The sequence below is a fragment of the Leptodactylus fuscus genome, chromosome 5, assembly GCF_031893055.1.
Source record: "Leptodactylus fuscus isolate aLepFus1 chromosome 5, aLepFus1.hap2, whole genome shotgun sequence".
Taxonomy (NCBI): Eukaryota; Metazoa; Chordata; class Amphibia; order Anura; family Leptodactylidae; genus Leptodactylus; species Leptodactylus fuscus.
In genome coordinates this window covers 154,942,475-154,957,164 of record NC_134269.1, presented here as the reverse complement: position 1 = coordinate 154,957,164, position 14,690 = coordinate 154,942,475, and the positions used below count along the sequence as shown (strand labels likewise).

Here is a 14,690-nt window from a genome sequence, read left to right as displayed (position 1 = left end):
TGAAGGAGAAGGACGCTTTTATGGGTAAGTATAATAGAGTGAGTGTGTGATTGTATGTCTGTGTTTGTTGTACTGAGGAGCATATAATACTGTAGGGTGGGGGATCGTACTGAGGAGCATATAATACAGTGGGCGGTTGTATTGAGGAGCATATAAAACAGTGTGGGGGGGTTGTACTGAGGAGCATATAATACAGTGGGGTGGGGGGGCATAATGAGCATATAATACAGTGTGGTGGGGGGCGTAATGAGGAGCATATAATACAGTGGGGTGGGGGTTGTACTGAGGAGCATATAATACAGTGGGGGGTTGTACTGAGGAGCATGTAATACTGTGGGGGGGGGTAATGAGGGACATATAATACAGTGGGGTTGGGGGGGGCGTAATGAGGAGCATATAACACAGTGGGGGGGGCGTACTGAGGAGCATATATTACAGTGGGGTGGGGGATCGTACTGAGGAGCATATAATACAGTGGGGTGGGGGTGTAATGAGGAGCATATAATACTATGGGGGGGCGCTACTGTGGAGTATATAATCTTAATTTTTTTAAAGTATATTTCGGCCCTCCACTGGTTTGAGGGACAATGAACTGGCCCCCTGTTTGAAAAGTTTGAGGACCCCTGCCCTAGTACCTCCACCTACCAGTGTCATCACGGTGGCATAAGGACATCTATGGACTTCCTTGACTGCCAGTCAAGAGCCTTTTTAACCCCAAATCAAAGTACAATAGCTTTCAGGACATTCATGTACCTACCTTAAAGCTGCAAATCATTGCTAAATCTGCTTCAGAGTTTAGTGGATCAAAAATGTTGAGCACATTATTTTTTGATTTGCCTTTTTAATTTCCTTTTAGAATGGAGGAGCTATACAGACATATAACGATGGCTGCTGCAAGATATGTAAGTGCGCTAAGCTGCATTGTATGCTAGTTTATGCTTTATATTGGAGAGCTGTGGTTTATTTAACTCACTTGCTGGGACATAAGAAAGGGAAGAAGCATGCAATGGCCACCCCAATCAAGTTTTATTTCTTTAACCTCTAGCACTCACAGGCCTTGCTTTTTCATGGCTTACTACATGGTGAATGATTTAACCTTACTGTTCTGGAGTATAACTTTTTACATGAAATAAAGGCAATGAGGTGAAATGATGCATATCTTAGCCACGCTAAAGCTCAACCGATTCAAAAATTGCAGAAAAAAATTCTGAATCGAGATCTGAACTAATATCCACAATTATTGACGTTCCATGTAAAATTCCAAAGTTGTCAGTCAACATATCTCAAATAATATTCCCGAAGACGTATTAGATATTTTATAGACGCTCACAAAGCCCAAACCTAACTTTATTACTATTGTATAATAATCATTGAGCAAATGGAGAAAACATTCACTTGTAACAACCTGAGACTGTTTCATTAGATATCCAAAGAGGAAGAAACATATATTTCTATATAAAGAAACTGTTTGGCTTCTCCAATAAATTATAGATGTCATCAATATAACCATTATGCAAATAATTTGAATTCTACAACCTTGAGACAGGCTTACAGTATATCTGAAATTTATTCTATAAGGACAGTAAAAATAAAATAGTGCTACAATACAGTTGTAACAAAACTAAATTGTGTCTAGAAAAGTATACCAAAATCATGTTCAAACTAGTACTTTTAGATGTGTTCACACTAGCATTGTTTTAGATGTATGACCTCACATATCACACTGCAAAAATTGTATGCTATTTTTATGTTCTTTTCAACATTGAAGCACACCTCCAATTATAAAACAATATTTCATAAATGAATAGTGCTAAGAGATAACACTAAGATATTTTTTACATATTAGTCTATGGAGAGGGGAGGAGGAGAGGGAGGCACCTGAAAACACACATAGCTGCTTCTGCTACACTCTGTTCTACTTTGTGAGTCAGGTATTTTTTTTTTTTAACTGTAATGCTTTAAGATAAAAGGCTACTTGTGCACAGAATGAGGCGATAAATCAATGAACAGCTTTCTCACCCCTCCTCTCTCCATAGAGTTCTATGTGTGAGTTGGATACAGTTACCTAATAAGGAGGAAAGCAATAAGTGAAACAGATTTATTTAATAAAATATATCCCAAAGGTTCTTATATTCATGTGTGCTATTCATTTATGAAAATTTGTTTTGTAATTGGAGATATGCTTTAAGACTGTCCCCTAAAGGATGAATTTGAGAAAGGATTCAGAGGAAGTGATCAGTGCAGGGGCAGGAGGAGGCAAATAAAAGAAGAACCAGTCATTATACTCTAAATCTAGTATGTTACCATTGCCATTTCTGCTAATCAGACCTCACTGATATTTAATGGGGTCCACCTAGTTTCCATTTAGTAATGCAGTAATTTGAAAATCTGCAAGCAACAAGATAAAGAGCAGTAGGAGATGAGCATATATATATATATATATATATATATATATATATATATATATTCCAGTATAACATTTATAGATTTATATTTTTGCTTCTTATTTGATAAGAAATAGTAGTTGAGTCATGTAGAATGGTCCTATCGTATGACTGTACATATGCAAATAGATGTTAGTCTCTAATACAAAAAGTAAGGCTAAGGCCCCATGGGACGGTGCGCAGCACTAAATGGTGCAGGAAAAAACGCAATGGGAATGAATCATGGTTCTTCCCGAAGTGCTTTGAACCGAAAGTTCATGGAGTTCCTCTTTCGCTTACCATTATATCTACGGGAAAGCCGCTTGCATTTCCATAGATATAATTGACATGCTGCGTCAGTTTCCAGTTTTGGAAATTGCAGCGTTTCCGCACTGTGGTTTGAAACATAAAGTGGGCATGGGATTCACATGAATCTCCTCCGCTTTGCAGATACTGTAAAATGCTACAATTTTTCCCACAGCATTTCTGGCCCGTGGGGCCCCAGCCTAACTCAGTAAAGAAGGCAGTCCTAAGTATAGAAAAAGCATATATAGAAATGAATAAATAACAAGATACACTGAATCTTTTAGCACAAATTTGTATATTATTATTCTCAGCTACTCCTGCTCTATGACTGCTGCCTGCAAATTATACTGTATTTTTATGATGACAAGTTCCCTTTAATCGAATTAATTAGCTAAACTAGATTTATGTTATACTGTTGTTTTCCATACAAAACTATATATCAGTCTACTCGGCTCCTTCTGCTGTATAACATGCTGCCTGCAGAATGCACTCTATTTTTAATGTAACAGATTCCTTCTCCCATCTTGACAAATACAGGAATAAAGATTAGCACAATGAGCTACACTGTTTCTGTAACTGTGAAACTATGGAAACAATGGAGCTCAGCTATGCTGCACTATTTTTGCACTCCCATTTGTCTCTATTGGAGCTACGTAAACAGTGTAGAGCAATGACACTGAGCTGTTTCCATAAAGAGGTTAGTACTTACGGACTGTTATTCCCACCCTGGCAGCAATTTAGAATAACCTTTTAAGACTAAAGTATTCTTGATAAAAAAATACCTGAGTCCAAATGGCAAAAGATTAATCAGATGAATGCAGATGAATAATGAAATCTTCTTTTAATGTGTCATTTCATAAAGAAAGTTATTTCTAAAACAATTCTAGTGTGAACTATTGCAAATGATATTTCTTACATTTCTAAAAAAAAAAAACTATACTTTTTGCACTGTAACAAATACTTGAAATAGTAATAAATAATAACATAGCTTATTTTGTCTTTATTATCTGATTTTATGCTAAGACCAGTTTCAGTGATGTAGCGTTATTTTACCTTGCTCCACTATTATAGAAAAATGTCATCATTTTATAAAGGATATTTCGTTATTAAAGTTGCTAATATATCTTTGTAGGCCTGACCACCCCGTATTCATATATCCGATTATAGTACGGGACAGTATGTAGCTGGGAGGTTGGCACTCCTACCAGTATAGAGAACTGTATTGTCAGGAGTCCCTCTCCCAGCATATTGTTCAGGCTGGTAAATCCGGCCAAAACACAGACTTAAACTTGGTCATGCCGGGTTATAAGGTAGTCCAGCATTAGAAAAAGAATCTGCTTTTTTCCCATTAAAAGCACCACTCTGGTCTTTGGGTTCTGCCTAGTATTGCAGCCCAGTGCCGTTCAAGGGAATGGGCTGAGTTGCAATATCAGATATAGCCAATGGACAAGTGTGACTCTAATAATGGAAAAGGAGGTTCGATTTTTTCCTCCGCAGCTTTTCATGTTCATTCTATATAGTGGCGTAGCACAATTCATTCAATTTATAGCCAATGTAGCTTCACTACTTCCAATAAAAGTGAAAACAGCACAGGATCATCCCTATATTGGAAAAAAAAAACAACCAAAAACCCCTAACAATTGAAAAATGTTAAAAATAACAGTCCATAACACAAATATACTAATAACACCAATATTAATACAATGTTGTCATGACTTTGTAGCTATCTTTTGAACTTGGTTTTAAAAAAATGACCCAAAAAGTCAATGTTATACTTCAGAAAAAGAATCTACTTGTAAAACTAAACCAATATTTGTAACATGCTACTTTATTTGCTAATAAAACAATAACTAAAAGCATGTGCTCTGTGGGTAGGACCATATACTTAAGAATGTGGCTTGCAAATGTAAGGGTTGTAATGGGCAAGACTAAATAAAGCTTGATTAAATGCATGCAGAGTGAGTCCATGTATTTAATTCTTACCTTGCCATAACCTCTTTGCAATTGAACTAGTAAATATTTCCATGGCTGCAGCTGTAAGTCAGGAACTTCTGGTGTGATATGCTATGCTACATTGTAAATTGTAAAATGTCTTGAATTTGATTTGGCGTTTGATAACAGGAAATCTCACTTGGCAGTGTAAGAATTAATGAACATGTTATTTGTGTAAAAATGTTTAATTTTACAAAAATCTTATATTCCTAACAATTCTGCCAGGTTCTGGAATGGGTGTATTACCCTTTACCATTACCCCCGTAGTTCCTACTGCTAAAATAAATTGTGAACCAGGTACTATTATTATTTCATGCATTTCACTGTACTTTTCTGACTGTAATGGCTAACTGATGGCAATTTATGATATGAGCTTTGTGGGGCTGTATTAAGCATATTATACCAATCTTGCACTGCATATAAATCAGAAATCCTGCAAAGGGTAATAGAAATCCGCATGCAGTTAACAAACGTAAAACTCTGCATGTATTTGTTTTCTATGTATTAATGCATGTTCTTTCTACAATATCTTCTTCAAATACACAATTAGAAATCTTGTCATGTACTAAGAGATAAATATGTTGGCTGCAAAAAATGGACACTGTCATGATGTCCATATGCTTAAACAGATGTAACAAGATGGCTCAATATTTGAATTCTCTCTTTTTGCTAACTAGCTTGTTTTGTTTAAAATTTTAACATTTACAAACTGTTTGCTTTTATTTAAAAAAAAAGACATTTTTTTTGTATAGCTCATCTAATTTTAAGGACTTGTACTAACAAAGACATAACACATGTCCACCGGATGTGCTATAATATGCCGAAAGTGGGGTACCATCTCTGGGATCCTCACTGATCGGGAGAATCATGGCTGCCATGTCCAAGTAGCGACAGAATGGAGAAGTGGCTGCATAGTTCTCTCCATTCAAGTCTATGGCGTAATTCAAACAGAATGAAAAGAAGACAGCCACACACATGTGCAGTCAACTCCCAATAGTTTCCCATTCTTCCAATAGTTAGGGGCCTAGAGATGGTTTCTCTATCTTATTGCATATCTTCTACATATGTCATAAATGTCTTAGCTTTGGTACAATACACTAAGAATACATTTTCAGGACTGCTACAAATATTGTGTTAGATGTTGCCTTCATAGTGTAAGATTTCAATTTTCGTAAATATAACTTTTGAATATTTCGACCACATTAAGCTCAAAATGTTGAAGATGAAAAGTTCATTTTAGATACAGTGAATATATGATTTTTTTTTTTTTAAGTCTAGGATAATATATTTATTTACATGAATTTAGCTTTCATCTGGACATAATGAACCCTTGTCTTCAACCTGTTTAACTGAAGAACACTAATGTATCTAACTAAAATGTAATGTTATATCTTTGATAGTACGTCAGTGCTGCTTTATTGTTTCTATTGAGCTGGGTTTGACATATTACATGTGGATTCTAGATAACACATTGTCATTTTATTACGGATTCAATTAGATGTATCTTTTATAATCATAATGACTTCCATACTCAGTACACTTGAAGGATATATTTTTTTTTTTTTTTACCATGGTTGGAGTTTTATATCTTGGTATATTAAAGAGGACCTTTCACCATTTTCATAAAGTTTAGCTCTTTGCATCTTTTAATAGGTGCTGCTGCACGGTTTCCGGTAATTTATTCTGTAGCTCCCTTTGTTCCCTAACAATTGCAGTTTGCTTTGGTGACTGATATGTTTCTTAGGCTCTCTACTGTCAGGTGGGCAGTGTCAGGCAGGAGCAGGATTCAGTGCAACCAATAGAGGTGGACAGTGTCAGAATCATGCTCCTTACCTGCTCCTGCCTATCAGTCCCCAACTGACTATACAGAGCCTATATAGCATATGAGGTATCACAACTAACTGCATTGATTGTTCTGGAATGATGGGGGTATGAGAAAAGTGGAGCAGAATCTGTTAAAGGGATTCAATAATTAAAATTAAATGTTTTCTCTCTTAAGAAAGGCTATTCTTCTCCTTCCTTTCAATGTCTTTTCCGCGCCGCCATTCGGTAGAAATCCCGGTTTTCTTCTGTGTGCAAATGAGTTCTCTCGCAGGAATGGGGGCGTCCCCAATGATGCGAGAGAAATCTCCAGCGCTGCCTCTATCTTTGCCAGGAATGGCCTCTCCCTGCGTCTTTTTCTGGCGCTGGCTTCAAACTTCTAGGCATGCACAGTTGGCTCTGCCGTCAGGCCTCGGGCAGAGCCAACTGCGCTTGTCCGCGGCAATTTTCCTGTAAAAACCGCTACAGTCTTCTGCAGGAGTCCTAACAGATGTTAAAAACTGGTGTTAGTGGAGGTGGTGAAAGGTTTTCTTCAAAGCTTGTTTAAATTAACATATTGGCAATTGATGTTCACAACTTTGTTGGAAGTGCTGATGTTCATTGCTATATGGAAGCTTGTAAGAAAAGACATAGACAACTGGCCACAATGGTAATAGTAATTTCTCTAATGCATTGTTTCACAGAAATTTTTTAGTCAATTAATAGTGTTGAAGATAAGACCAAGATAAAATGCTGGCTGCACATTCATGGAGCAGAATTCTGTCAGTCACAACTAACAATATTAACATTTCTTACTAATATTTTCTTCAGTAGCTCTACAGACCTTTATACAAGTGGAGAGAATTGGGCTGAATGGAAGCACCTGTGACGCTGACTTTGCCGGCGGCCGGCCGGCGTCACAGGTGCTTCCATTCATTTCTATGGGTGCGTGCTGTTCGGATCGGTTGATCCGAACAGTGTTCGCTCATCTCTATTGGGCTCATGTGTTTCTAACACTGCCCTGTAATTTTGATAGGATCTGTTAAAATCTCATTCGCAGTACTTTGACTGTTTGCAGCAGGTTTGCTGGTGACAAGTTCATGGAGGTTACGTACTGCAGTCACATATTGCATGGTCCCAGCCTATATCTGTACATGTTTAGCAATTTTCATGCAATTTTGAAGCACAAAAAATGTTTTCTCCCTTATTACCTTGTTTTAGCTTATATTTTTGTGGTGTCATATTTGATGATGTCACATGGGTTTCCCCTTTATATTCAGCTGTTGTAGTTTACCTTGCATTAGGAGCACTATCTGTCCTTCACATCCTTTTTATTTGTAATGCTTTTGTGAACTTCTTTAATTAAAAAAACAATAAATCCATTAACATTGCTGCATGCATCAATGGGCTAGGTATTTTGTACTGAGCAAAAATCTGACCTGTAAATGACCGTCAAGGTTATGAACTGTCCAGCCCACACTAGTAAGGGAGGGTATAATATGGTAGAAACCACTGTGGCACTGTGTCTGGAATTCACAAGGGAGGTGTTTATTCAGTTAATGTCACTGTATTCTCTAGAAAAACACTTTGCTGGCAGCTTCAATGTAAATCCAATAAATTCTCTAATATTTTAGAGCATTGTGTGTGAAAGTGTACACTCACATCATATTGCCGGCAAATTATATAACACCTACATGTATTAACTAGAAGCAGCTACCGTATGTTCTCCAGTTAAGGGTGCATTCACACAGAGGAAAATGGTGAGGAATTTGGTGTGGAATTTCAGCGCTGAAAAAAAAAGCCTCCCATTGACTATAATGAGATCTTTTTTCTGCTAGCAGAAAAAGGAACTCATTGAAGTCCATGAGAGGCTCTTTTTTTCAGCGCTGAAATTCCACACCAAATTCCTCACCATTTTCCTCCGTGTGAATGGACCCTAAGGGAGTCTGTCAGCAGTAAATTGGTTATATACCTAATCCCAGTATATTACACAGATTCTATTGTTTACAAATTTACCTTTGTTATTGCTCTGGAGCCCTATTTTTCACGTAAATCAACATTTTATTTATATACAAGTTAGGGGAAGTGCTTTGGGGAAGTTTGCCTGGTTTTTGGTCTTAGCTTTAGGTTCTCAGTCTAAACAATTCTACAACTTTTTTTCTGCCAATACATGAGAAATACCCCCACCACTGTCTATTACAAGATGTTTCGCTGTATTCCAATTTCGTGGTGCCAATAAACTATGGCATGCTTGTCTATAGGATCAGATATATCCCTGATAAGCAAAGTTATATTACGTGTTACCCATGTAATAAAGTTAATATTTGTGTCCACAAGTGGAAAATTTTGTAGTAATTTCTTAAAAAATACCAAAAATTCCCCCCCAAATTATTTCAGGATCAGGGTTATCATGACCACTTTCAGAAGTGAATTTAAAGCACAAAAGCTTACAAATAGTTTGGTCTCTATATTTTGCCATGTTTTTTTTTAACACAGTGCTGCCACCGTAGATTGATAATGCACACAGTGATGTCTACAGTGCTCAGTAAAAACATCTTACCCCTGTGGAGATGATCTCCTTCAGTTCTGACGCCATTTTACAGCTGCCAATTGCTTCCCTGGTAGTTGTGCCCACATTCCAGATCATGTTGTTAGGTCTTTTTTTAAACCATGTATTAAGAATATTAAATCTGTTAACCCAAATGTAAAATTCAGAATTCTTAGACAAGATAGATTCTAAAAGTGATCAAATCAAAGAGTGATCTATTATAATGATCCCCTAATATATATTATATAGATCACTAAATAATAATGTCACTTAGATATAGGAAAATTTGTACAGACTAAAATGAAAGGTAGGAAACAATTTAGCCAAACTATCCTACATTAATACTTCTTTATAGCCTATATTTCTATTTTTGTCTGTGGTATTTTATGTTTGCCCATTGAAATGTACCTAATGTAAATGATTAAATTATATCAAATGTATGGAAATACTACATTATGTTGCATGCTAAACCAATGCATCCTCAATGCACTATTATAGTAATAATGATAAAGAATCATCACTATTGCATGAACAAGAAGTGAGATGTTACTGTTTATTTCAGAAATAAGTATGTCAAGTTCAACTTAAGTTTTTAAATTTCTTTTAGGCTCAAAAGAAGAAAAGATCTGTCAGAAAGTGTCAGTCAGAACCACTATACGAAAGAGTGATTGCTTTAGTCAATATCCTGTAAGTAGGTCATTACCTTGAAGCACTGATTTTTTGGTAAAGTATATGTAATATGCCCAGATACAAATAAGAAAGTAAACAGGAAAATAGGTAAGAAAAATAAAGAAGTGAGATTATTGGGATAACCCAAAAATACTCACTATACAATCACAATGTGACGTGATCAATCTGTTCTATAGATTGATAGTCCTGTTCCAGAGAACCCCTTTAAGACCAGGTTGCCATTTTCTTGGAAACTGTAAGGAAACAGGATTCTTATTATACACTGAAATACTTACTGTGAAAACACTAAAATACTAATTCATTGAATAAGATCAATTTTTAATTTATTAGTGAATATATATATATATATATATATATATATATATATACAGTCCTATGAAAAAGTTTGGGCACCCCTATTAATCTTAATTATTTTTAGTTCTAAACTAAAGTTTAGTTTGCAACAGACATTTCAGTTTGATATATCTAATAACTGATGGACACAGTAATATTTCAGGATTGAAATGAGGTTTATTGTACGAACAGAAAATGTGCCAAAATTTGACCGATGCAAAAGTATGGGCACCTCAACAGAAAAGTGACATTAATATTTAGTAGATCCTCCTTTTGTAAAGATAACAGCCTCTAGTCGCTTCCTGTAGCTTTTAATCAGTTCCTGGATCCTGGATGAAGGTATTTTGGAACATTCCTCTTTACAAAACAATTCAAGTTCAGTTACGTTTGATGGTCGCCGAGCATGGACAGCCCGCTCTCAAATGATCTGAAAACAAAGATTGTTCAACATAGTTGTTCAGGGGAAGGATACAAAAAGTTGTCTCAGAGATTTAACCTGTCAGTTTCCACTGTGAGGAACATAGTAAGGAAATGGAAGACCACAGGGACAGTTCTTGTTAAGCCCAGAAGTGGCAGGCCAAGAAAAATATCAGAAAGACAGAGAAGAAGAATGGTGAGAACAGTCAAGGACAATCCACAGACCACCTCCAAAGAGTTGCAGCATCATCTTGCTGCAAATGGTGTCACTGTGCATCGGTCAAAAATACAGCGCACTTTGCCCAAGGAGAAGCTGTATGGCAGAGTGATGAGAAAGAAGCCGTTTCTGCAAGCACGCCACAAACAGAGTCGCCTGAGGTATGCAAAAGCACATTTGGACAAGCCAGCTTCATTTTGGAAGAAGGTCCTGTGGACTGATGAAACAAAGATTGAGTTGTTTGGTCATACCAAAAGGCGTTATGCATGGCGTTCAAAAAAATCAGCATTCCAAGAAAAACATTTGCTACCCACTGTAAAATTTGGTGGAGGTTCCATCATGCTTTGGGGCTGTGTAGCCAATGCTGGCACCGGGAATCTTGTTAAAGTTGAGAGTCACATGGATTCCACTCAGTATCAGCAGATTCTTGAGAATAATGTTCAAGAATCAGTGACAAAGTTGAAGTTACGCTGGGGATGGATGTTTCAGCAAGACAATGATCCAAAACACCGCTCCAAATCGACTCAGGCATTCATGCAGAGGAACAATTCCAATGTTCTGAAATGGCCATCCCAGTCCCCAGATCTGAATATCATTGAACATCTGTGGGATGATTTGAAGCGGGCAGTCCATGCTCGGTGACCATCAAACTTAACTGAACTTGAATTGTTTTGTAAAGAGGAATGGTCCAAAGTACCTTCATCCAGGATCCAGGAACTGAGTAAAAGCTACAGGAAGCGACTAGAGGCTGTTATCTTTGCAAAAGGAGGATCTACTAAATATTAATGTCACTTTTCTGTTGAGGTGCCCATACTTTTGCACCAGTCAAATTTTGGTTTAATGCATATTGCAAATGTTCTGTTAGTACAATAAACCTCATTTCAATCCTGAAATATTACTGTGTCCATCAATTATTAAATATATCAAACTGAAATGGCTGTTGCAAACACCAAAATATTTAGAACTAAAAATGATTAAGATTAATAGGGGTGCCCAAACTTTTTCATAGGACTGTATATATATATATATATATATATATATATATATATATATATATATATATATATATATATATATATATATATATCTTGGATTAAATAAACTGGCATGCAGACTCACCATGACCTAAGCATTGATAACTAAATAAATAGGTAATGGCACAAAAGTTGAAATATTTTTTGGAATTGGGGGTTGACCACAGATTTGATAAAATTTTGAGTGGAAAAGCCTTAAAACCTACAATTTAAACAGATAAAGAATCCATTCTGCATGTAAGTTTACCACATCACAGTGGACATGGCGCTGATGTTCAAACACATGGGGGCTCATAGCAACCAATGACAATACAGCTTTGATTTGTCAGAACCTGAATATAAAATGAAAGCTGCCCCATGATTGGTTGCTGTGTGCAACTTGGGCAGTTTTACTTTTAGGCCAGGGCCCCACATTGCAATAACACAGTGTTTTATACTATTTGCAAATGGACGGATTCTTGCTAATCTGCAGACTTTTTCACATAAAAACGCAAACCATTTTCACTGTGGTCTTTTCTGCAGGGTTTTTCTTTGCTGTGGCTCGCTGCATAAAGCCTTAGCCTTAGGGTATGTTCACACAGAGTTTTTTGCAGGCCTCAAAATCCGCCTGCAAAAAAGCCTCCCATTCATTTCAATGGGAGTCATTTGTTTTTTTTTTCCCACTAGTGATTTTTTCAGCTAGTGGGAGAAAGAAGCGGCATGCCCTATCTTCCCTCAGATTCGGCGGCTGAGTCAGCCGCGGCGTCTGCTACTGGAAACACACTCTTGCTTAAGCCCATTCATTCGGGCCTAATCAGGAGTGGGATGCCGCAACAGGATGTATGTCTATGTCATCATTGTCATTGATGGTGGTTGCAGAGGTGGAAATCCCCATAATCATCAAATATTGGCATATCCTAGTGGAATTAATAATTACTGTTGCACATTTGCAATGATTCAAGGGAACCTGTCACAAAAATTTGTGGTGGTAAACCATCAATAAGTCCTTATGGTTCATTTTAGATATGTACATTGACAGCCTGTCATGTTGCTTTCTAATGAATATACTCTTATGTTAACAGATCACTGTGGCTTCCTGTGATGGAAAATGTCCCTCAGCAACAATCTTTAATGTTAACATTGATAGCCATATAAGATTCTGTAAATGTTGTCGGGAAAATGGAGTACAGAATCTGACTGTGCCACTCTACTGCTCAGGAAACGGGACAGAAGTGATGTATGTGATTCAAGAACCGCTGGACTGCTCATGCCAGTGGAATTAAAGACTGTGCATGGAATCCAGCACAATGACTTCCTCCTTCCAACCATCCTGTCCAAAGCACTCTATGCACTGAAAGCACACACTGTATTTATGCGGTGTCACCGACCATCCAGCAGAGATGTACAGTATACACATTTTGCCTATTTAAATCACACAGTGTAGACTGTTTTATATCTTCACTCCAAATTATTTCCAAAGGTTTAAGTAAGTTTAATAAACCGTCATATATTTCCAGGCAAAACTAAAGCAAATGTAATTTGTAATCTGCAAAGATGGATCATTATATTAAATCTTTGCATGTGTAACATCATTCAGATGTATACTTGACTTATGGTGCATAATGCCGATTTGTACAATACACCTTTTTAAGTACTGATCCCTAATGTGCCATGATTTTTGTACCTTCAATGAATCTTAATATGTTGTTTAGAGATCTCATCATATTATATCTGTAAGCCCAGCGGTATGTTTATGACTAATGACATGCAATACCCATAAAAACATAAAAAATAATACATGTACCATTGCAATCTTTGTGTCTGTATATACTCAAAGAACATTGTATTATAATAAATGTAAATCTAAAATCAAAGATCAGATTAGTTTTTAGTCTTTATATATAAAACCACCATAGATAAAACAGTTTAACCCCAGGATGTCATCACTACAGCCAGGTAAACAAACACTGGTGGGGAGCTGTGGAGCTTCAGGGCTGGAATAAAAGGGGAGTAAAAAGTACATTATTTTTATCTTTGATTGTTTTATATGTTTTCCTCCTCTTAGGGTGGTTTCATACCTGCACCCGGTCTAGGTTTCTGTCTTCTGCCTGAGAAACTGGACAGGACACAGAAATCGACAATCAGTTTTCAAACTCATTCACTTAAATGGGTCTGCAAAGTGACCACCCGTGAGCGTCTTCTACCTCTTATACCTTTTAACTGTACAGAAAGTTGGACAGGACTTTGTGTCTGGTTAAAAAAAAACAACAAAAAACGGTTTTGCCCCAGAGACCAGAAGACGCTCACGGGTGGACAATGACTGCTGGGTTTTCGTCTCCTATTCAGTTTCTCAGGCAGAAGATGGAAACCCACAAAGCGGAGACCGGGCGCAGATGTGAACCCGCCCTTAGGCTCAGGCTCCAAGTTGCAGAAAAAGTACTTTTTTTTTTTTTTTTTTTTGGGGGGGGGGTTTGAAAACAGTTTTTTCTTTATTAAAGAATTAACACCATATATAACATACAAAGTAGCCATAATGTACATCAAAAACAATATGATATGTAATAAATAGAGATGAGTGAACACTAATCGAAACAGCCGTTTCGAATAGCACGCTCCCATAGAAATGAATTTCTATGGGCGTGTGCTATTTGAAACGGCTGTTTCGAATAGTGTTCACTCATCTCTAGTAATAAACAATCGGCTTCATAAAGTATCGAATAACCATCGATAAAGAAGTAAACAATCAAAAGAGGAAATTAGGTAGTCACGATGAGACAAGTGAAATATGCAGAGTAACGGTGAGCAAGAAGGTAAATAAGATAAGACAAATAAACGCTAGAAGAAAGGCTAAAGTAGTTTTGAACCTGATATTGAGAGGAGTGAGAGGAACCGATCTAAGAGAGTCTATTAATCCAGGGTAGCCACGTGGATCTGTACTTGGAATGCGACCA

At 36.9% G+C, this 14,690-nt stretch overlaps 1 protein-coding gene across 1 annotated transcript in view; it reads left to right on the top strand.

Annotated features, from left to right (window-relative positions):
- OTOGL (otogelin like) overlaps positions 1–13,094 on the top strand; it is a 158,788-nt gene extending 145,694 nt beyond the window's left edge. Inside the window, exons 55-57 of the mRNA XM_075274539.1 lie at positions 857–902; positions 9,677–9,756; positions 12,822–13,094. Of these exons, the coding sequence (XP_075130640.1) occupies positions 857–902; positions 9,677–9,756; positions 12,822–13,022 (327 nt within the window). The 3' untranslated portion in view covers positions 13,023–13,094. The remainder of the gene's footprint in view (positions 1–856; positions 903–9,676; positions 9,757–12,821) is intronic.
- Positions 13,095–14,690: the final 1,596 nt, after the last annotated feature.